The sequence below is a fragment of the Myxine glutinosa genome, chromosome 8 (genome assembly GCF_964187855.1).
Source record: "Myxine glutinosa chromosome 8, kmMyxGlut1.1, whole genome shotgun sequence".
NCBI classification, from domain to species: domain Eukaryota; kingdom Metazoa; phylum Chordata; class Myxini; order Myxiniformes; family Myxinidae; genus Myxine; species Myxine glutinosa.
This window is the reverse complement of record NC_136268.1, coordinates 81,502,890-81,527,830: the sequence shown is the minus strand read 5'-3', so window position 1 is coordinate 81,527,830 and position 24,941 is coordinate 81,502,890. Positions and strand designations below refer to the sequence as shown.

The 24,941-nt window shown below is 43.6% G+C and overlaps 1 protein-coding gene across 1 annotated transcript in view; it reads left to right on the top strand.

Annotated features, from left to right (window-relative positions):
• Positions 1-23,288, top strand: part of LOC137432634 (rho-associated protein kinase 2) — a 213,536-nt gene extending 190,248 nt beyond the window's left edge. The window contains exons 31-34 of the mRNA XM_068124718.2: positions 12,704-12,782; positions 13,098-13,347; positions 14,685-14,904; positions 21,396-23,288. Of these exons, the coding sequence (XP_067980819.1) occupies positions 12,704-12,782; positions 13,098-13,347; positions 14,685-14,904; positions 21,396-21,399 (553 nt within the window). The 3' untranslated portion in view covers positions 21,400-23,288. The remainder of the gene's footprint in view (positions 1-12,703; positions 12,783-13,097; positions 13,348-14,684; positions 14,905-21,395) is intronic.
• The last annotated feature ends 1,653 nt before the right edge of the window (positions 23,289-24,941 follow it).

Below are 24,941 nucleotides of genomic sequence, written 5' to 3'. Positions count from 1 at the left end.
GGCAGGATAGGTATAAAACGCAAGGACACCAAGGACGTCCAGGAAAGAAGACAAAAGTCACCTCAAAAAAGTGGATTTGGGGTGAAATTAGCGGGGGTAGAAAAGATCAAGGTTTTGGATTGGGGAAGATAAGAGATGGTGGTGAACAGCCGTTTTAAAGACCTGGAGGGAGGAGTGGGATTGAAGAGAGTGAGGGAGTTTGTTCCAGAGGCGGGAGAAAAGAGAAATGAAGGAGTGAAGGTGAGCAGAGAGTCTTGATTTTGGCAGTTTAACCATAAGAGGGTTGCAGGCAGATCTTGTGCGACCTGCAGGAATATTTGGGGGACAGAGCCCAGAGAGAGCTGGGGGAGCAAGGCCGGAGAGGAGTCGGTAGAAGACGGAAAGACCACCAACCTGCCTGCGGTGAGTAAGTGAAAGGCCCTCGGAGATAGCGTCATCTCGGGAGATTCCAATGATTCTGAACGCTTTGGTTTCAACAGCGTGAAGACGAGCTAGGTGTGAGGCAGGAGCACCAGCCCAGAGGGGAGAGCAGTATTCCATTGAGCTGCGGATGAAAGCCTTGTATGTGGTGAGGAGCTCAGGTGTGCCAAGGAAGGACTTCGCACGACGGAGGATGCCCAGTCGGCGACTGGCTTTGGAGGCCAGCTTGGAAATGTGGTTTTCCCAGGAAAGATCATGGCAGATAGTGAGACCCAAAAGCTTGAGTGACAGAACTTCTTGGAGAGGATTATTCAGAAAGTAGATGGGAGGGTTGTCCAGTCGGTCTTTTCGGAGAGACATCGTTAGAGTGTGAGATTTGTCAGGATTGAAAGACATGTTCCACTTGTTTGCCCAGTCTGTGATTTTGTCCAGGTCTGCAGAGAGTGAGGAGGCTGCAGACTGCCGATCTGAGGGATGAGGAATGGAGTGGCAGAGAGTGGAGTCATCAGCAAAGAGATAGAGAGGATTTTCAAGGGAGTCAGAAAGATCATTGATGAAGACCAGAAAAAGCACAGGGCCCAGAACACTGCCTTGGGGAACTCCAGCCTGAACAGGAAGAGGAGATGAGAGAAACCCATTCAGGGCCACACGTTGACTACGACGAGAGAGGAAGTCCGCCAGCCATGCGTGGAGATTTCCATGAATACCAAAGGAGGAGAGTTTGGTGAGCAGAGCGGGGTGCCAGACCGTATCGAAGGCACGTGATATGTCGAGGGAGACAGCTCTAATTTCCTGTTTGGCATTGAGGACCTCCATCCATTGTTGAGACAGCAGAAGCAGCATGTCCAGAGTAGAGTGACCTGGTCTGAAACCAAATTGATGATCAGAGATCAAGCCATTGGAGAAGAGGAAAGATTTCATATCCAAAGCAATGATGGATTCCATGACTTTGCTGATAATTGGGAGAAGGCTGATTGGTCTGTAGTTGCTAGGATCTGTTTTTGCACCTTTTTTGTGCAAAGCGGTGATGTTGGCTGATTTCCAAGCAGATGGCAGTTGACCTTGAGCAAAAGAGAGGGTGAAGAGAACAGAGAGAGGGAGTGAAAGAGCGGAAGAACAGGATTTTAGGACCCGTGGGCTGATGCTGTCAGGTCCAGTTGCAGAATCAGAGTCGAGGGTTGACAGAAACTTTTCCACCTTGTCAGGAGGAAAGGACACGGAGTCCAGGAGCAGCTGGGTACGACTGGGTACGGTGGGTACAGAGAGGGATGGGTTTGGGACACAAGATTTAGAGGCAAACACAGAGTTGAGGCATTCAGCTTTTTCACGTGCGGAGTCAGCTGTGTAGCCGTTTGAGGTGAGGGAGGGGATGGAGGGGGAACAAACACCAGAAACAGATTTGGCCAGACGCCACCAGGATTTGGAAGAGGGAGACAGATAAGAGAGTTCGGTCTTGAGAACGGAGAGATATTTTTTCCTGGCTCTCCTGAGGGTGGACACACACTTGTTTCGGGCTTTGTGAAAGGAAATGAGATTTCCTTCCGTTGGATTTGCTTTCCAGGAGATGAAGGCAAGTTGTTTCTGGGCAACAGCCTCACCACAAGATTCCGTGTACCATGGACGGGAGGAAGGGTATGACAACTGAAGACGAGACGGGATAAATCTGTGCATGAGAGAGAGCAATTTACTTTGGAAGAATTCCCAGGATGACTTGATGTCAGAGGTGGTAGAGATGGGAGACCAGTCCAGATGATTGATGGCTGTTTGAAGACCATGCCAGTTGGCCTGAGTGAAATACCAGACTCGTAGACGCTGAGGAGGCTCCCTGAGAATGGTCAGAGAGATGTCCACTTTAACAAGCACATGATCAGATGAGCCAATTGGAGCAGACGAAGAGCAGCAGACATTTTCAGGGAAGTTAGTCATAACCAAGTCCAGAAGAGAAGATGCTCCGTTGACTGAGATCCGGGTCGGGAAATTGACAGATTGTGTCAGTCCCAGTGAGTCGCAGAAGTCCTTTGCTGAGGAGCCATGGCTGGTGAGAGAGGAACCCACACCCAGCCAACTGGCATGGTGACAATTGAAATCACCACATATGAGGAAGAGAGAGTTAGGATGAGTAGATAGAAGTTGGTCCATATTATCAGACAGCGAGATGTAGATGGAGTCATCACTGTTTGGTGGACGGTACAACACACATATGAACAAGAGGTGGGAGCGAAGGGGAAGCCGTAGCCAGAGGTATTCCTGGGGGTGAGGTGGAGAGAGTGCAGTGCAGGGCGAGTGAGGAAGAGAGTTTTTGATAAAGATAGCAACCCCACCTCCAGGACGAGGCTCAGGTCTATCATACCGGAGGAGGGAGTAACCCGGGAGAGATACTAAGGAATCAGAGACATCATGAAGGAGGAAAGTTTCTGTTAAGCAGATCACGTCTGGTTTGACAGAAGCAACCTGTATGGAGAGATCAGTTGAGTTGGAACGAAGGCCCCGGATGTTTGAGGTCCATACCGTTAATGAAGAGGAAGGGGGAGCATCGGATACAGAACTGGGGGGAGGAGTGGTAGGGTAAGATGTGGAAGAGGTGGAAGAGGTACGGAGAGCTGTTGAAGGTGTGTCAGAGATTTCAGAATAGCTCGGAGAAAGGGAAGGATGGGGCGGACAAAAGGTTTGATGGTGATTGGGTGAGGCACAATGAGGTGTTCTTTGAGGAGGGGGAGGAGCGAGGAAGAAGGTTGGGGGAGATGGAGGTGAGAGTTGGAAGAGGGAAGAAGTGGGGAGGATGCTTTGAGGAGGGGGAGCGAGAGGGGGGAAATTGAGAAGAATTGAGGGTGGGGAGATTTGAAGGGGAGGGGGGAGTTTAGGAGGGAAGGGACAAGGGGAGGGATTTGAAAGGGATGGGATATGGGGGAGATTTGGAGGGGAGGGGTGAGGGGGGAGTCAAGGAGGGGAGGGGTGAGGGGGAGTCTTGGAGGGGAGGAGTGTGGGGGGAGTTTAGGAGAGAAGGGGGAAGGGGGGAGATTTGAAAGGGATGGGTGATGGGGAGGATTAGGAGGGGAGTGGCAAGGGGGAAGATTTGGAGGGGAGGGGTGATGGGGAAGATTTGGATGGGAGGGGTTATGGGGAAGATTTGGAGGGGAGGGGTGAGATTGGATTTTAGAAAGTGTACGATTAATGGGAAACGAACATTTATTGCAAAATGAGTTTCTTGTGACCTTCGAGTCAAAAATACGTTTAAGGACGCTGGAGGGAGGATGGAGTGCAGGAGAGTTTAGGGAATGTAGAAAAGAGGCACTGAAAGAGATGGAATTTTTTTTTGGGATGGATAGATTTCGTGAGCAAGTCGAAAGCAACCTTTTAAAGAAGAAGAAGAAAAAGGTGTTATAATATATGACGGAATACAGAACTTGAGGGGAAAGTGTAATCATTATAAGGTTAATAACAGTGAACGTTAACAGTGAACAGTAATAACTGTTATTACAGTAACAGTAATAACAGTGAACGTCGTTCGAAGAACGAACGAACGAATAAGAACGAATAAACGAATGAGAACAAAGAATACGAACAGAGAAGGAAATGTATTTATTTTATTTTTTTTGAGTTGATTTTAAACAAGGAAGTGGGCTATGGGGTGAAAAGACTGGGAAAAGCAGAGAACGAAAGTTATTGGAGCACAAAAGACGGACCGCTGAGAGGAAAACGAAGCCTCAAGGTTGTACACTGTACAAGACCTCAAAAGACACGGCACGATTTAACACGATTTTCTATACAGGTATGAAAGATTTGCACCGAAAATCTTCCTCGGGACACACGATACGTACAACACCATAAAAAAAATACAGTTATAACGAGAATACAAATGGGAACAATTACTTAACTTCGATTTCAATGGAGAGTGTGCACAGTTGCGAATAAACGAAAACCTCGCCGGCAAGACCCAAACTCGAGCAGATTTTGATGATTTGCGTGTGATATTTAATGGATGTTTATATATATCGTTTAAACAACCATTTGCGCCTCCCAATTGAAGCCCCGCCCTTAGGGCGGGTACCGTTGCTAGTCCCTATAAAACAAAAAAGTGCATTTTCATTTTTTTTCACTACCTAATCTGGCTTTTCTGGTTTTATAAATTGCACGCTTAGCGATTCCAAGCAAAAAATTCAAAAGCAAGATCACAGATTTTCCCTAGTAAATCCATAGATTCTAATAGATTATAATATTAATAGATTATAATTATTATTATTGTTATTCTAATAATATTTTAATAATATTTAATTATTATTATTAATTATTATTATATTAATTATTAATTAATCTATTGTTAGTTATTATATTATTATATTTATATTATATTTAGTTATTATATTTATATTATGATATATTATATTATATTATTATTATTATTAATTATTATATTATTTAATTATTTTAATAATAATAATATTCTAATAATTTATTATTATTATTATTATCTCATAGAATTATTATTCTAATAGATAGATTAATAGATTCTAATAGAATCCCTAGATCAAATATATTAATATATTTTCCCTAGTACTTAAGGCTCCATAAGTCCCCGGATGTTGAGACCTTTGGGAGGGACCTCAAAGACCAAAGGGACCTCAAATCCCTTTGAGTATGGGATTTTTTTTTTGATAAAAATACCCCCGGTATGGGATTAATTTGGCATTTTGGTACGGGAATTCAACCACGTACTGGCAATCTATGTATAGGTATAGTCGATGACGTGTAGTCACATCATCCGTACACAAAACTTTTGCGCGGGTTGCGGGACGTCATCCGACATCCATACTCAAAGGGTTAAACAAAGATTGTAACAGAAAAAACAATTTTTAATTTACAAAAGATTCGGCTCAGATACAGAAACAGAGATGACAATCTCTTGCACTCAATAAACGCATGATACAAATGCTCTACACTATCACAAAAGGGACATAAATTAGACATAGCAGGGTTAAACCTCTGGACTAATATCTGTGTGGCCAGGGCGTGATGGACCAGTCTCCAATTTAGGTCTCCTGTACGTCCGACCCTGGCCTGGTCGTTCGCAACCTGAAAGGTCATAGCCTCGTTCTCAAGCAGTTGCTGACGAATAGCAGGTGTTTGGAGACCAGTAATGAAAGCATCTCACATTAGATCATCGGCGCCTTCAATAGCCGCCCGAGCCGGCACCCCGCAGTCCTTGCAGAGCTGTCATAACACATGCGTATACTGCTCCAATGTCTTAGTCAGTTCTTGCCTGCACATAGCGAGCAGATGTCGAGCGTAGATAGCACTTTGTGGCTTAACATAGAGCGCTCGCAAGGCCGTCACAGATTCGTCATGGGTCTCACAGTGGAAGAAATAGTCAAAGACAGTGCTGGACACGTTGCAAATGAGGACATTCAACTTCTGTAGGTCTGTGATGTCGGGTACTGCTTGCATGTAGAGTTTGAAAGCTCTTATCCAGTGCGTCCACTTGCTCCCGGCATCACTGGCATTTGGGTCTCCGTTAAAACCTCTCTGGTTTGAGAAGTTTATCCATGGCACTTGAGTGTTGAGATGGATTTCAATAAATTGTTATGAAATCGAGTCGAGACCTCTTTTCTAGATATGAGGCTTTTAATAAAATCTATCTCCACATACCCTATAATGCAGAATAAAAGAATAGTATTACAACTACAGAGAAAGAACGAAATCGTATTTCCAACTAATCGAGTTTTGGGGTGTTTCGGCAATTCGAGTTTTGGGGTGTTTCGGCAATTCGAGATCTGGGGTGTTTCGGCAATTCGAGTTCTGGGGTGTTTCGGCAATTCGAGTTTTGGGGTGTTTCGTGGCACTCTCACTCCAGCCATGGCACCTCAGCAAAGGACTTCTGCGACGCATTGGGACTGACACAATCTGTCAATTTCCCGACCCGGATCTCAGTCAACGGAGCATCATCTCTTCGAGACTTGGTTTTGACTAACTTCCCTGCAAATGTCTGCTGCTCTTCTTCTGCTCCAATCGGTTCTTCTGATCATGTGCTTGTCAAAGTGGACATCTCTCTGGCCATTCTCAGAGAGCCTCCTCAGCATCAACGAGTCTGGCATTTCATTCAGGCCGACTGGCATGGTCTTCAAGCAGCCATCAATCATCTGGACTGGTCTCCCATCTCGACTGTCTCTAACATCAACACTTCCTGGGAATTCTTCCAAAGTAAATTGATCACTCTCATGCGCAGATTTATCCCATCTCGTCTTTAGTTGTCATACCCTTCTTCCCCGTCCATGGTACACTGAAACTTGTGGTGTGGTGAGGCAGTTGCCTTGAAACAACTTGCCTTCACCTAAAGGAAGGGAAATCCAACTGAAGGTAATCTCAGTTCCTTTCACAAAACTCGGAACAAGTGTGTGTCTACCCTCAGGAGAGCAAGGAAACAATATCTCTCTACTCACAAGACAACTCTCAAACCTGTCTCCCTCCTCCAAATCCCAGTGGTGTCTGGTCAAATCAGTTTCTGGTGTTTGTTCCCCCTCCATCCCCTCCCTTACCTCAAACGGCTACACAGCTGACACCGAAAGCCGAATGCCTCATCTCTGTGTTTGCCTCAAAATATTGTGTCCCAAACCCATCTCTCTCTGTACCCACCTTAACCAGTCGAACCCAGCTGCTCTTGGACTGTGTCCTTCTCTGCTGACAAGGTGAAGTTTCTGTCAAACCTCAACTCTGATTCTGCAACTGGACCAGACGGCATCAGCCCACGGGTCTTAAAATCCTGCTCTGCCGCTCTATCTCACCCTCTCTCTGTTGTCTTCACCCTCTCGTTTGCTCAAGGTCATCTGCCCTCTGCTTGGAAATCAGCCAACATTAACGCTTTACACAAAAAGGTGCAAAAACAGATCCTGGCAACTACAGACCAATCAGCCTGCTCCCAATAATAATCAGCAAGGTCATGGAATCCATCATCGCTTCTGATATCAAATCCTTCCTCTTCTCCAATGGCTTGATCTCTGATCATCAATTTGGATTCAGACCAGGTCACTCTACTCTGCACATGCTGCTTCTGCAGTCTCAACAATGGATTGAGGTCCTCAATGTCAAACAGGAAATCAGAGCTGTCTCCCTTGACATATCTCGTGCCTTCGATACGGTCTGGCATCCCACCCTGCTCACCAAACTCTCCCCCTGTGGTATCCATGGAAACCTCCACACATGGCTTGCCGACTTCCTCTCTGGTCGCAGTCAACGTGTGTCCCTGAATGGAATTCTTTCATCTCCTCTTCCTGTTCAGGCTGGAGTTCCCCAAGGCAGTGTTCTGGGCCCTGTGCTTTTTCTGGTCTTCATTGATGATCTCTCTCTTGGTGTTGGGCTAGCGGCTAGGGTGTCAGCTTAGGATCCTAGGATCCTGGGTTCGAAACCCGGTCGATCGCTGAATTAACGCCAGGGGGGTTGACTCAGCCTGTCATCCTTCCGAAGTCGGCTAATTGAGTACCAGTTCACTGGTAATTCCCTGCTTGTCGTTAAAGGCGGCAAAAAGGGTTGGTGTCAGGAAGGGCATCCGGCCGTAAAACATTGCTTCAAAAAGGGGACCGAAAAACAACAACTACCACGGTTCCCGAAAAAGGCCAACCCCCGCTTGCGGGGAAAAATGGCCTCTAAAGGTGGTTTTTAAAAAATTTTTATTGATGATCTCTCTCGACCCTGGTCGAGGATCCCTGGTGTTGGGCTAGCGGCTAGGGTGCCGGCTTAGGATCCTAGGATCCTGGGTTCGAATCCCGGTCAATCGCTGAATTAACGCCAGGGGGGTTGACTCAGCCTGTCATCCTTCCGAGGTCGGCTAATTGAGTACCAGTTCACTGGTAATTCCCTGCTTGTCGTTAAAGGCGGCAAAAAGGGTTGGCGTCAGGAAGGGCATCCGGCCGTAAAACATTGCTTCAAAAAGGGGACCGAAAAACAACAACAACCACAGTTCCCGAAAAAGGCCAACCCCCGCTTGCGGGGAAAAATGGCCTCTAAAGGTGGTTTATTGATGATCTCTCTGACTCTCTGGAAAATCCTCTCTATCACTTTGGTGATGATTCCACTCTCTGCAGACCTGGACAATATCACAAACTGGTCAAACAAGAGGAACATGACTTTCAATCCTGACAAATCTCACACTCTCACTTTGTATCTCCTTAAAGACTGTCTGGACAACCCTCCCATCTACTTTCTGAACAATCCTCTTGAAGAAGTTCTGTCTTTCAAGCTTTTGGATCTCATTATCAGCCATGATCTATCCTGGGAAAACCACATTTCCAAGCTGGCCTAAAAAGCCAGTCGTCGTCTGGGCATCCTCCGTCATGCGAAGTCCTTTCTGGGCACTTCTGAGCTCCTCGCCACATACAAAGCTTTCATCCACAGCTCAATAGAATACTTCTCTCCCCTCTGGGTTGGTGCTCCTGCCTCTCACCTAGCTCGGCTTCACGCTATTGAAACCAAAGCTTTCAGAATCATTGGAAACTCCCGCGATGAAGCTGATTCTGAGGGCCTTTCATTCTCTCATCGCAGGCAGGTTGGTGGTCTTTCTGTCTTCTACCGACTCCTCACTGGCCTTGCCCCCCCCCCCACCCCCCTGTGCTCTGTGCTCTATCCCCCAAATTTTCCTGCAGGACGCCCAAGATCTGCCAGCAACCCTCTTCGGGTGAAAGCGCCAAAATCAAGACTCTCTGCTCACCTTCACTCTTTCATTCCCCTTTTCTCCCGCCTCTGGAACAAACTCCCCCACTCCCTTCAATCCCACTCCTCCCTCCAGGTCTTTAAAACAGCTGTTCAACACCATCTCTTATCTTCCCCCATCCAAAAACTTGATCGTTTCTACCCCTGTTAAAACACCCCAAATCCAGCTCTTTCAATCTCCATCTTATTTCCTGAAATTCCTAGTTGTGTCAATTTGTTTTATACCGTATACCCCTCCCCCCGCCCTCTCTCTTCCACAGAACTACCGACGTCCCAGTTCTCTATTGTTGTGCTTGTATGTTTTCCTCTCTCCCGCTCTTGTCTTCCGCTCCTTTTATTTATTGTATTTTTTTCTGTGTCTGTTCTCGTGTGTAATGTGCTCGCTCTTACACCAGCCTTGACTCTGTGTGCAAAAAAAAAAGAAAAAAAAAAAAAGTTTTCGCGGAGTTATGCCCTTTATCACATGGAAATATCACATTATATACACAAAGAATTAAGTTAAGCACCCCCCCCGTTTTTTTACAACCTCGCACATTACAAGTTTGTTGTCGTCAATACAGTGTAATATACCCATGATATTGCTATATTTTCTGGAGAAGTGATATTATGGTCACATAAAAACATAACAATCATGCCGTTTTCAATATTTTATTCTGAATAATTTAAGGTGAGAATTTTTGGGAATTTTAGGCATATTTTCACCTCAATTTAAGTATGGAGCTATAGGTCCATCACGGACAGTGTGGATGACGTTTATGTTCTCTAACGTACAGTCATTGTTCTGAGAAGACCTCTAGCGATCTTTGCGTCAATAACGTGTGTAGGACCCACGTGATCGGATCACTGACTCAACCCTACGTCTCATAGACCCTGTAAGCCGTCGTATGCGTTGCTGTGGCAGGTTGAACCCCCTCGAGCACGTTTGGGACATGTTGGGACGACAAATTGCGAAGATGGTCCCTCCAATAGCCAATCTGGATGAATTGGAACGTGCATTACATCGGGAATGGAACAACCTGCCACAGCAACGCATACGACGGCTTACAGGGTCTATGAGACGTAGGGTTGAGTCAGTGATCCGATCACGTGGGTCCTACACACGTTATTGACGCAAAGATCGCTAGAGGTCTTCTCAGAACAATGACTGTACGTTAGAAAACATAAACGTCATCCACACTGTCCGTGATGGACCTATAGCTCCATACTTAAATTGAGGTGAAAATATGCCTAAAATTCCCAAAAATTTTCACCTTAAATTATTCAGAATAAAATATTGAAAACGGCATGATTGTTATGTTGTTATGTGACCATAATATCACTTCTCCAGAAAATATAGCAATATCATGGGTATATTACACTGTTTTGACGACAACAAACTTGTAATGTGCGAGGTTGTAAAAAAACGGGGGGGGTGCTTAACTTAATTCTTTGTGTATATATGGGTCAGTTTTCATCTGCCCTGACTCCACCCCACTGCTTTACACACATTGTCTGGACAGGTGGCCTGACTCCACCGTGAATAAAGCAGCACAGATTGGCAGGCCTCATGCCTTATGCCTGGGTGTTGGTCCATGGCCTAGTGCAATTGCACAGATCCCAGGTGTATAACCACAATGTATTATACTGTATATGTATATAATCTTAATGCATATTTTATTTCATGTATGTACATCAGATTATTAGTCCCCTACCGGTTTCACCGGAGGGGACAATAGGTTTGCTCTCCGTCTGTCTGTCCGTCCGTCTGTCCATCCCACCAGTGGTTTTCTCGATTTTTTTTTTCCATACCCTTTTGCATATTCAACTGAAACTTGGTACATGGCTTTATTATGATAAGTTGCAGAACAAGTTTGAGTTTTTGGGCGTTTCGGAAATTGTTTCACAAAGTTTCTTGTGACCAAAGTTCCATTTTCTTGGAACCAAAATATTCATTGGGACCAGTATGGGACATGTATTACAAAGCAATTCTCCCTCTTGTTTTTATTATTTTCATCCTGCATATGATTTATGTACGAGCTCTTTCATTAGCCAAGGAAAAATTATTTAAATAAATAAAGAGAAACCCCACACTTTTACCCTGTTTTCAAACTTACTGAAGCAAATGATCTTGAAATTCTTTGGTTCATGCTTTGCAATGCCTTTTGTGGTGCTGCTCATATTTCAAAACTTGTAATCTCTTGTAAATTGATCCTTAATTGTTGTTTGATGAGGAAAGTCCTTTGATATGAGCAGTTTCTTGCTGTTCGAGTTGCACTAATTTACATTCCCATGGGCTATGTTTCTCCTCTTTGGTCTGGAGCTCTGGCTACTCAACCCTCAGGACTAGTAATAGCATTATCCAAGAGGAAACTGTAGCTAAATGTCTTTGTAGGTGAAAGGTAATTGTAATGTTCTAGCAGGGTTACCCAGCGTTGTCCAGTCTTTTTTTTTGGTGGTGGCCTAAAAACACTTCCCTACACTCACTAAGTAAGAAATGGGGTCGGTCATCATTTAATATTGCCTTTCTCATAACTACAATGGTTTAGGCACCATAAAGCAATTAAATAATTTTTTTTTTTAAACATCCTACTTTTTCTTCTTTTTTTTCAAAATATTTTTGCCTAAAACACTCCCCGGCACTCACTTGTGAACCTCCGAAAGTTTGACGAAGATCTGTTCAGCCATCTGAGAAAAATGGACACACAGACAAATGGCTCTCTTGTATTAATTTTGATGTGGCCCTTTCCAATTTATTATCATATTAATGACTTAATAGCTTGGTTCGTCATCTTCTTGTTGAGCTGTCTTGTCAGGGTTTGACCCACGACTGAGTCTTCCTTACAAAAAACTGTCTTTCCTTTCCAAACCAGTAGGGAGCGCTACATCTCGGAACACACCGCCCTTTCAGATGGAGGCGTAATGCCACCCGTCTGGTCTCCATTTCTGTTGCGGCCAATAAATATGTTGCAGTAACTGTCCCAAAGAGTAGGCCATGGTGTGCCAGTACTCTGACCAATTTTCCACCTCTGGATTAACTGTATAATTTGTGCCATTGGCAGGAGTAGGTGGGAGTGCTGGAGTGTGGACATGGAGCGTAGACAGGATATACCCTAACTTAGTGGTCTCTGCCATCTTTCCATATGCATATTCCTTTTGATGTTACCTCCTTGCCACAGCTATACACTTTTGCTCATCCAGTATGTAATTTCTACCCATCTTTGAGTGTAGTCTGATTATCGAAACACAGGAAGGGCATCCGGCCATAAAAACATTGCCTCAAACAGGGAACCATGATTGTCATGGGGCCCGCAAGGCTAACCCCCGCTCTAGCGGGGAAAAATGGCCTTAAAACGATCATTCATTCATTCATTCATTCAATCTTTTTTACGTCCCAGCCGTTCTTGTGAGAGCATTTTTGACATGAAACATTACTTTATCAGTTTCAAACTCTTGAAGGTTTGGCCTTATTTGTCTATTTACTTTCGTTCCTTTTCTACTCTGTATTGCTTGGGTTTAAGTTTTATTTTGGCTTGTATGATTGTACGGAGAGTTGTATTAACCATTTCTAATGAACACATGCATTCCCATGTGCTTTTGCTTGCCGCAGCAAGCTGTTTCATGTCCGTGCCGTGACGCAAGGCGACGTTTACAGAGCCGATGCCAAAGACATTCCTCAAATCTTCCAGGTGTGTTTTCAACACTACAGTAACCTTGGTAATCTACTATTTAGAACTCTGTATTCTGGATAAAAAATTTTGGTCATCGTTATACTATAATCTTAAAAACTGTGACACTTTATTTTTGGCATGTGGCTTTGTGGATGCTGTTAATTAGAGGGTTTTTAGTATTTTAGATCCATGTTGTATATTTGACTCAAACCTGTTTTTTTCCAATGATTCCTCAAATTATAAGATTATAAAGCACAACTCATTGCTCTGCCCATCTTCACCAAACGCCCTTAGTTTTCGATTTGTTTTAATAATTTTGTTGACCATTCCTAGATATTGTATGCGAACGAAGGTGAAAGCCGGCGGGAGCAGGAACCCGAGGTCGCGGGTTCGACTGGCCTTCCACATCGCGGCCATGAGTTCATTCCGACTTTGTACCACTTCCCGACGAGCTGCGATGCATGTACCAAGCCCCTTTGGAATGTGTTCAAACCTCCTGCTGCACTCGAATGCCAACGCTGTCATTTCAAGTGCCACCGCGACCACATGGATAGGGCGGAGGAGGCTGTCGCTGCTTGCCGCGGTGGGTGTGGCAAAACCAATCGGCAGAAAGGGGGGCAGTCGGAGTAAGGATTTTGGAAAAGGAGGCTGATCGATTTGATTTTTTAAAGTACATATTTTTGAGAATGAGAAAATGACTGAGTAGGCACCTTATGAAAGCATTGAATATTTTGTATTGAGTCCTTGTTATTATTCAGGAAGTGGAAAGGTGTGTGGTCTAGTGGCTTGCCTTAAAAGGAAATTTATGGCTCATAGCTTTGGAATCAGGTTGGATCATAAGGTGATGTTTACACTTAAGAAGTCTTTGATTTAGATCATTGTCAAGGATCCTGCAGGAAGGTTAAATGAGTAAGTGGGGAAATTGTTACTATCCAGTAAACTGATCTTTGTAAATGCGGTCTCAATCTTGAAATTGGGTTGTGGCATTTGTGGCTTCTGTAATCTCTTTACAGTAAGCTTCTACTCCAGCGATGTGAAGTTGTAAACTACTGAACATCACGATGGTTTTCGAGTCGGTCATGAGTGCATGAAGTACATGGGAGATGTGTGCAAAATAAGACGAGTAGTTTTTGTGGCCAAGCAGGCCTAAGCACGCCATGGTTCCTGTTGAGGAATGCAGTTTCAGCTTTGTGTCAAATCTCCTTCAGTGCTACTCTTCATGGAGCGTGATGTCATCCAGCCACAAGACTGCAATCCTGTTGGCTCAGTTCAAGAGCCATTGGATTCCAAGAAATAGTTGTGGCTTGTCTGGCTGAGTTAGTTTTGTACAAGTTGAGTCATATAGAAACAGTGTCAATGGAATTATTAAGTCCTTTCCTTTTTGAACAGCGATTCATGATTCTGGAGGGGAGATAGTGTCGAGGATGTTTTGAGCCGAATTTCCTGCAAAAGAAGAATTGTGCCACTTCGAGTTTTTCTCTGCACAGATGACCCTCATATGAGAGTTGTACGACTAAGATATAGAGTTTAAAAACAGCGAGACGATTGGCAACATAAAAGCAACATACAGGCAGAAGAAGAAGAAGAAAAAGGCCACTCCTTTTTGCATTTTCAGATGCACAGGGCTGCTGAAGCAGTTTCTAGCTTATTGGGCACAATCATGGATGGGTCGCCACTCCGACAAAGGATTCAGGCAGGAAACCAGGTTAAAGATTCTGCCATGTTTGTGAACATACTTTCTGTATGTAATATTATTCTAATTCTAATTCGAAAATTCTAAGTAATATATTGAGATGCAGTAGATGAATACGAGATGTCTATTTTGATTATCAAAATTATTTGTTTTTCATTGTATCTCACCACTTAAGAAGACCACAATATATTACCTCTCATTTCCTTCCCAATCTCCAACTTACACAGTGACCTTTGACATGGCAAGTGCAAAAGTTTTGCTGCTGCTCGCTTCATCTCCTGAGGAGCAGAAGAAATGGGTGAACTGCTTGTTTAAACGCGTGCCCAAGAAGCCCCCAACAGTGCCTGAGGCTTTCCATCGCTCTTCACCTCGTGCCTCGGGCCGGGGAGCCATTAAGGACTCTTTTCGGAAACCTTCTCGTGCTGCCCCGGGTCCTGCGAAAACCAGGTTTGTGTGCGCTGCTATGAAGGCCACCAAATGGTTAACTGATTCTTATGTTGGGTAGATTGGAAAATACGGTACATATTCACGGGACTGTGCCCAACGGATACGTTTCAATGGATAAATATACGTTTGGAACTTCAGTTTCGTTTCTGATGACAGAATAGCTGAGAAGTCATTTCTCAAAGTCATATGCTTTTGTGTCAAGTCCCAACAAGGCACCGCTGCATTCTGGAATATGCAATTAGCCAGATGCCATGGAGACTGCCATTAATAATTATCATTGTGGTTCTGTGCGTGATGACAAAGGAGCATCCTCCTCCATTAACCCCAACAACTGTATGTCTCCACTGATCCTTACAAGTGTTTTTTCGGTCTACGTTTTGGTCCTTTCCACTCAAATACTAAACTATTGACTTTCTTGACAGACTCTTCTCTTTCTCACCACACCCCAAACCACCTTAGTCTTCTCTTTCTTAACTCTTCCTCAGTACTATTTTTGAGCCTCTTTCTGATGTTCACACTACTCTGCTTATCCTTTCCATTTCATTTTTTATTTTGCAGGTACATCAAGCCATACATTGCGCCCCCCGCAGGATTGCTAAAAAGTAAACCAAACCCTATAGATCAGGTATCCTGGCACTAGCTTTTAGTGTTACCCCACAATGGTTTACCCCATAGTGTCCTTTAGTGTTACCCCAGTGTTTTACCCCATAGTGTCCTTTAGTGTTACCCAGCACATCTACATCCATCTCATCATCCTTAGCTGTTTTCTCCATTTTTCTCTTGTCCTTGACCTTTATTTCCCATGTCTCACTTCTGTATATCAAAACTGGTGTTTTTCCAGCGAAATATACTCTACTTTTTGTACACCGCTCCTTTCCTATGCCATCTCCAGGCGCTGCATGATGTTATTGCCAGGCACCAAAGGGTGCCCGGTGATGATGCGTGCTGAAAGGGAGTACTCAGTTTTCACTCCGGTTTGCTTGTCCGGGTGATATCTCAGCCATCCTTTGAGCTAGGAAGGTGAAATTTGGGCACAATAGTGAGCACGTGCGTTTGGCAAAAAAGGTATTTTTTGATTAATCAATTAATTGATTAGTTACTTAATTATTATCGATTAATTAAATACTTATTTATTTTCTTTCTCATCTGGGCAATATCTCGGGCACATTTTGAGCTAGAATGCTGATATTTGAACACGACAATGACCAAGTGATTTGGCTGTAAAGGGAATTTTTCATTAACTTATTAATCAATTAATCGATTAATTATTTATTGATTAATCAATTTAAAAAAAAAATTTTCAATTAATATATATAAAAAAATAACCACCCTTAGAGGCCATTTCCCCCCGCAAAGCGGGGGGTTGGCCTTTTTTCGGGAACCGTGGTTGTTGTTTTTTGGTCCCCTTTTTGAAGCAATGTTTTATGGCCGGATGCCCTTCCTGACGCCAACCCTTTTTGCCGCCTTTAACGACAAACAGGGAATTACCAGTGAACTGGTACTCAATTTGCCGACCTCGGAAGGATGACAGGCTGAGTCAACCCCCCTGGCGTTAATTCAGCGATCGACCGGGATTCGAACCCAGGATCCTAGGATCCTAAGCCGGCACCCTAGCCGCTAGCCCAACACCAGGCCTGACTTAATGACTTAAATTAATTTTCAAAAAGTCAGCGAGGGTGCTTGAGGTATGCTATTAGCCAATTGATTAAGAAATTATTTTACAATTATTATGTTTTTTGTTTTTTTTATTAATCAATCAATTATTGTTCACCTCTCCCTCCCAATACAGTCTCTATGAGCTGCACGGCGGTATCGCCGGGCGCCTAGGGTGCCCCGGCAATGCCGCACTGGAGGATATTTATTTATTTGGCATGGGGGCGGTGTCATTCATTCATGTCGCCCCGCCGTTACGGCGTTGGTGTTCAATTCTTGTGAACCCACTTGTGGCTATACAGTCCGAGTGCCGATTTGCATCAGCGTCAAGTTGTACAAATCCATTTAGAGTCAGCAGGCACCGGTTTCTGCTTGCGTTCCTTACGTTTTCTACAGGCTTCTTTGGCAGCATCTATACGACCCTTTTCCGCGGAGTCGCATCGTGTATGGATCAAGCTACGCCATTTCGGTCGATCACTGGACAGAGCTTGTAAATTGTCGAGCAGGATTTTTTTTTTTTTTTTTTTTTTTTTTTGTATACTGAATCGAGGCTCGTGAAAGAGCTAAATGTCACATTCACAGGATGTCACATTCTTTCAAATGTGCACGCAGTGTATCCTTGAAACGTAGTTTGGGCCGGCCCACTGATCTCTCTACATCGTGCAGTTCTCCCATAAAAATAAAACGTGGGATCCTGTCTGCGTCCACCCTCATCACATGGCCGACCCAATGGAGCTGGGCCTTTTGCGGGGTGCATGTGATGGATTGCATTTCAGCTCGCTCGAGTACTTCCTTATCCGGCACAAGATCGGACCAATGGATGCCTAGAATTTGTCGTAGGCATCGGGGAGGGAAAGCCATTCAGTCTGCGAAGGTGGCGTGCATAGCAATTCCAAGATTCGGCTCCGTACAGGAGAAGAGGGGATGACAACTACTTTGTACACGGCCAATTTTGTGTTCACTTTGAGCCCACGTTCTTTCCAGACTCTGCTGTGGAGTCGGGCAAACGAAACACTCGCTTTGCGGATTCTTTGGTCGATTTCCTTGTACGCGGTGTACGTTGAATGTATCTGTACTTGTTGTTTGTTTTTTTTTTGGCATTGGGGTGGTGTACTTTGAATGTATCTGTACTTTTTTTTTTTTTACTTTGCTTGGGATATTTTTGTGTTAAAATACCTCAACTCCTTCCACTTATTCCATGCTACCCTTTTATTAATTTTCACAGCTAACTCTGCTCCACCACCTGCATCTAACATATCTCCCAAGTAAAAACTCTGAACCTTTTTCCAGCTTAACTTCAAATTCCATATCCACTACCCTCCCACCCCCATGTACCTTTTACATCTGAAACTGCCAGCAACTATACCCAAACTTCCCTTAAATGCACTGAATTTCCGATGACATCACCTTATGCAAGACACACACCGAATATAATTTGACCCTACTCCTTTACCACAAATCGCACAGGGGCATTTCCCACTCTGGTCCTTCACCACTAACTATCACATAAGAAGAAGAACTACATTTGCGTCCTCAAATGCATAGGGCTGCCGAGGCAGTTTTTCCTTGGTTAAGGGGCAACAATCCTGGATGGATCGCCACTCAGACACAGGAGACGAGAATGGCTCATTCTTCTCAGGAAGCTCATTTTGCCGACCTCAGAAGGATGACTGGCTGAGTCAACCCACCTGGTGTTGTGTTAATGGCATGACAGGGGCTTGAAGTGAGGACCCTAAGATCTGAAGCCAGCTGCCTTAACAATTAAGTCAACAACAAGCTATCCATCCCATACAGATCCTATTAAATTGACATCCATGTTTCGCAACCACCCTGCATTCATGGAGAGGACGTTGCTCCCTCCACCAAAATCACTGGATAATTCACTGAAGTTGCATTTGAGGGATAAAGGTGGTGCGTTTTTTTTTCATTTGAGGATGTAAAGTGAAAAAAATTTGCGAGCTGTCTCTGCTATGATGCTCAACAAAGTAGGTGTGATATTATTTTTTGGTAAATTTGGAAATGTTTTGAAATGGTTTGTTAATTTAAGCATTAATTGGTGGGTGTGGCTGCATCTGCTTCCACCTGATTAAAAACGAGATGCATGCTTCCAATGGACGTCACAACCCGAAATTACCTGCTGCCCTTGTCCTTTGAAGCCCGAAAGGATGAATTTCAACAAGTTTATTTAGAGCGTTTTTTGTTGGAATTTCCACGTCTACTTTTATGCAACAGTGCTCAATGTAACCATTGTGTCTTCCTTTCTCGAGGCTTTAATTACATCTTGCTTCTTGAAACGGAAAGGTGCGAGGAGAGCTCGGCGGGTGAAGTACCAACCGAGAATGAAGGTGTGGAGGTTGAAAGAGGTGACAGGAAGGGAGGCATTAAAAGAGAGGATGAGTAGGGTAGAGGATGATGTGGTTGAGCTTGAACGTGGTTGGATGTCAATGAAAGATAGTCTGTTGGGAGCCGTTGGTGAGGTATGTGGATGGACAAAAGGACCACCGAGGCACTCGGAAACATGGTGGTGGGATGATTAAGTTGGAAAGAGCATTGACGAGAAGAGGAAGAAGTTCAAGGAGTGGCAGAAGGCGAAGAGTACGGGAGCAGAAAAAGCAGAGCATGAAAGTTATAAGGCAGCCAAGAAGGCTGCAAAGAAAGAGGTAGCAAAGGCGCAGGAGCCATGTAGGAAAATGTTCGGAGAATGCTTGGATTCGGAAGAGGGTCAGAGAACGGTATTCAGGATTGCAAAGCAGATAGCGAAAGAGAGGTGTGATGTGATGGGGGTGAGTTGCTTGAAGGATGAAGTGGGACAAATCGTTGTGGACCCAGATGGAATTAAAGGAAGATGGAAAAGATATATGGAAATGCTGTTGAATACAGAGAATGAATGGGATGGCAACATAGAGAGTAACCCAGTTTTAGAACCGACAGAGAAGATAACTGAGGAGGAAGTTGAGGAAGCGATAAAAGCAATGAAGAGTAGAAAAGCGGGAGGGCCGACAGGAGTTGTGGGAGATATGTTGAAGGCAGCAGGAAATTGGGGTGTGAAGAGAACGACAGAGATCTGTAATCTGGTGGTGAAAGAAGGCCGCATTCCAGTGGATTGGGAACTGAGTACCCTCGTCCCTCTATACAAGGGGAAAGGTGACCCTCTGAAGTGTGGCTCGTACCGAGCGATAAAGTTATTGGAGCATGGAATGAAGGTATTGGAAAGGGTGTTGGAGAGGAGGATAAGGAAGAAGGTGAAGATCGACGAAATGCAGTTTGGATTTATGCCAGGAAGAGGAACGACAGACGCGCTCTTTATTGTGAGGCAGTTGCAGGAGAAGTACATGGAGAAGAGGAAGAAGTTGTTTCTTGGGTTTGTTGATCTGGAGAAAGCATTCGATAGGGTTCCACGCAAAGTATTGGCATGGGCATTGAGGAAGTTAGAAGTGGAGGAATGGTTGATCAGAGTAGTGATGGCAATGTACAAAAGAGCGTGCACAGCTGGAAGGATGAAGGACGGGAACAGTGGTGAGTTTGAGGTGAAGGTGGGAGTGCATCAGGGGTCGGTACTAAGTCCACTACTATTTGTATCTGTGATGGAGGTGCTGGCTCAGAACGTAAAGGAGGGTTTACCATGGGAGTTGTTGAATGCAGATGATCTGGTGTTGATTGCGGAATGTATGGATGGACTGAAGGAAAAGATGAACAAGTGGAAGGAATGTATGGAGACAAAAGGTCTGAAGGTGAATATAGGAAAGACGAAGGTGATGGCAAGTGGTAAAGCATGTGGTGAGGTGGAAAGAACTGGGAAGTGGCCATGTGCTGTGTGCAGGAAGAGTGTCGGAGTGAACTCCATTCAATGTATAATGTGTGCTGAGTGGGTTCATCAAAAATGTAGTGGTCTGAGAGGGTCATTAACCAGTGTGGCAGCTACATTTAAATGTAAGGTGTGCACAGAGGGAGCTGCAGATGGAGGAAATGTTGAGTTGGATCTTGGAGACGGCGTGAAGCTGGAAGGTGTGAAAACATTTTGCTACCTCGGAGACATGCTGAATGGAGAAGGTGGATCAGTCACGGCAACGGTCGCTCGACTGAGATGTGCATGGAAGAAGTTTCGGGAACTGAGTGGCGTGCTGACGAGAAGGGGAGTGTCATTGAAGCTGAAGGGAAAGGTGTATGCTGCATGTGTGAGAAGTGTTATGATTTATGGGAGCGAGACATGGGTAATGAATGTAGAGCAGCAACGAAGGCTGGAAAGGGTGGAAATGCGAATGGTTCGGTGGATGTGCGGAGTATCGTTGAGAGAGAGGAAGACAAATGATGAATTGTGAAAGATGATGGGAATAGAGCCTGTGATTGATGCTGTGAAGAGGAACAGGTTGAGATGGTTTGGTCATGTGTTGAGGAAGGATGAAAGTGACTGGTTGAGAAGAGTGATGGAAATGAATGTAGAAGGAAGTAGAGGACGGGGAATACCGAGAAAGACTTGCCTAAAGATGGTGGAAGAAGAAATGCGGGCAAGGGGGTTAACAAGGGGAGATGCAGAAAATAGGGCAAAATAGAGAAGATTGTCATGGGGACCGCAAGGCTAACCCCCGCTCTAGCAGGGAAAATGGCCTTAAAATGCATGTTGTTGTTGTTGTTCTTCTTGAAACGGTGAATAACTCTCATGGAAAATTCAAGATTTATTGCTTTTGAGTTTTTCACTCAAGTTATTTGTGCTTTTCTTTGGCAATGATTGTGAAGCTCCAGTGTTAAACACAACATAAAGAAAACTTCTCATCCTTTCCCAATCAAAAATTAAGATACTTTGCACATTCATGTTTTCTCTTCCTCTTTTCTTTTTGCAGTTAATGGATTTGTTTAACAGACATGGGGTTGAGTAAAGAAGAACCGTCAAGTGCAATGATGGATATCCATTCGTGCTTCGTGGCCACGACCCTCTCACCTTTGTGCAGCTTCAAGCCCCGCCTACTTTTTTGGTCTTTCGTGGTCACACTAGTGTTGTAGTTTTGAAAGACGGACTTAACTGTCGATTACCAGATCGATTGAGCGTCATCCCTCCTTTCCCGTTGGACTCCATTGTGGATGTTTTGAATACTATGGATGTTTCCAATGGCAGTCTACTTTTTACATTTTTGTTTAATTCCAATTTGCTTTTTATGGACAGAGTTGTGAAGTATCTGGTTGCAATTTTTTTCAAATTATTTTTGGGCCCTATATAACCATATTATTAAGCCTTTGTTTAATCTAAGAATCCCCTTTTAAGGCCAAAGTTGTTTGTTAATTGAGCAATGTTGAAGGTCAATATGGGATAATGGTAACTGGCACAGGCCTCGACTGTTACAGAAATAGCATCGTTTTTTGCTCCTCAAAAGACCACGCTGATTCTTGAACCTGTGAAGAGAATGAATTATCCCAACATTCCAAGTACGGTGTCGACGTGTCAGTATAATTGCAAGGTATGCCATTTGTTACTTTTTTATGCAGAAGTCGAGGCCCGTGGAAGGGCTGAATGGCACAGTGTGGCAGGTTAACAGGTCAACACAGGCGCATGGTGAACAGACGGACAAGATTTTAATTATTTTATTTTGGTATTTAAAAACAAAAAAATTATTGTATGCCATAGACTGAAGGTTTACATTTTGTTGTTTCTAGTTTGCATTGCTCTGAGTGGCACCATTTTTGTGCTGGCTGCGGTCACTTGTAAATTTTGTAAAATACAAATTTGGAAACAAAGCTATAGATGACTGGTAATTAACCAGGTTAGAGATTAACTATATGAAGTCCATCATAAGGTGTCTCATTTTTTATATCAAGCCTTTAGAATTGCCAAAAGATATTGTTTGCTTATGGAACAAGATTGTCATACTGTATTCTGTTAAGAATCTAGATGTGTACTCTCAATATCACCAAACATTAACGATGCCATCGCTATTTTTAAATGGCGTTTGGACGTTCAACGTTCTCTTCCAATCAGAATCCAGGAACATCTGGGCAAGGCGAAGATTCGACCTCCTGATTGGAGGAAACCACTTAGCCATACCCAGCTAGTTAAGGCAGCCCGTTTATAGTGGAAACAAACTCCCCCCCCCCCCCCCCCACCCCAAAGCTGTATACAGTAAGGTCAATGTTTGCTTATAATAAGTAATCCTATTTATCTTAACTTTTAGGTTGTACTTTCGACCATTATTCTTGAAGGTGATGAAAGAATTGCTCTGCAAATTTTAACTGATCGCCTTTGTGACAAAAGAAGGTATGAATCCAAAGCTTTGTGCACTTGAATGTTTTAAGCTTGTTTTAAAAGCTACACATTAAGATATTGCAGTACAACCCACCCCGTAAGGTTACGTGTTCTGCCAAAGGAAAATCAGCTTTAAGGGATGTAGACATGAAATTAGACCATTTACATTGAAAAAAGTGTTCGTTATACCACATCAGCATTCGTACTGTGCCTTCCTGAAACAGTTTGTCCAAAGCAAGCGTCTATCGGGTAGTTTTGTTTTTTTTTATTAATTTTTTTTTTTTTTTACTATTGTCTTTTTATTTTTTTTGGGGGGGGGGGGGAGGGGGGTATCAGATTAAACGTTGTTTGTTGTATCCTTGGCAGTATTTACCATTTGTGTACAGTTTTTTTTTTTTTACTTGCATACAATGCCTAGCATCCTTGTAAATATTGGAATCACATTCCCAATTTCAGTCTCGAGACTTTCACGGAATGTTGATGGTTAACTAAATGTGAACCGCACGTTGCCATGGTGATTGAAGGTATTGTCCCTTTGTTTGGCTGGATTTTGAAAGAGGTAAATGGTTGTCGCATCATTTTAAATGCCCATGTCCGAGTCCTCAAATATTTTATTTCACTGTTATTTTCAAACTTTGGGAACATTTCCTTAGCATCGCTACCAAAGTCATGCTGTTGAACTTTTTTTAAAGCAATGTTTTTGGACCAATAACCTTATTTTAACTTGTCATTTGCTGTATTTCCTACATTCGTTCTCAAAACACAGATATTATTATGTGGAAATTATAAGAGAGATATGAACAGCTTCTCGCTCCTACTTTCTTGAGGAATTTTGGCTTTTTTTAGGCTTTTGCATCTGGAATGTTGCTGTTAGATTGGTGGCATAAGGCGAGGGATTTGTGGTTTGATGTCTTGTCATGCTGACTGATCTATCACACCATAAGAGGTAAGATGTTTGTATTGAAATTTGACCTGACTTCAAGTTCACTCTTGTTATATAATCAATGTTTTGTCAAATTTTAACCCTATACTCCCCTTCCCTCTCCCACCGTTTCCCCCTCCCTTCTCCCCCCCCCCCCCTTTCCAACACCAAATATAAATCTCCCCTGGCCCTCTCTGAGTGGTGCAGCTCGTTCCCATTACAAACCAAAAAGTCGAGTTGACCGAGTAGTTCGAGTTTTGAATTGGATTCAAATTGGCTCGGGTGGTGGACGGAACTTAAATCCGTTGTCAACATATGTCAGAGATTAAGATTGCTGCCAACTTTCAGATGTCTGGAGAAAGTTTTTAATGTATTTGGGAAACGACTTTTTGAAGTTGTGCCAGAAACGAGCCTTACATGAACTAAAAATGTGGTTTATGCTACAACTGCTTCTGCATTACAAATACCACGAAACGGTGTTGACCCGAACATGTTGTGGGACCAAAATATGTGAACAGCATTTGACATCAACCCTTTATTAAGCAAGAGTGTGGAGTTAAGAACATTGCAAACGTACTTGTGGAAGACTGTAAAATTGGTTGTTTAATTTTAAAAGGATTTACCATGTTAATGCAACATAAGCTGAAAAGGCAATGTTTTGTATATTGTTTTTAGTTTTATCCTGTGGACCGAGATTCTTGAGCTCAATTAACCCGCACCATCATCAGGGTGATACGATGTAACATCCTCGGTAGAATCGAATTGCAATACAACGTGTTCTTCCGAAATGATCATTTGGTAATAAGTCACGACCCATGACGTTCACGCTCCTCTTTTCGGTAGTAACATCATCTGTTAATTTTGCAGGTTGGAAACGTCCCACTGGTTTATTTCTGACCCTACTTGGTAAGACTGCAATCATAATTCGCACAAATTCCCTGCATGATTGTTCACCGGTGACTTCATTTTAAAAGTGATTTACAGTGGGTTACTGAAACTTTTATTGAGTTGGAAAAGCTGGCTATACATCCTGTGGGTTAGAATCGATGAACATTTGATAAAAAGATGAGACCTTCTGGTTTAAGAAGTTTTGAGCGTTTTATACGTCAACATAATTGTCGATTTAGGGCTCTGATCTCTAATAATTGAGGCCCACACTCTTCACAGAGTTCCGGGGCGTATCGCGACAAGTCGAGAAATGTTGCGTGGTTAGAAACAATCCTGGACAGA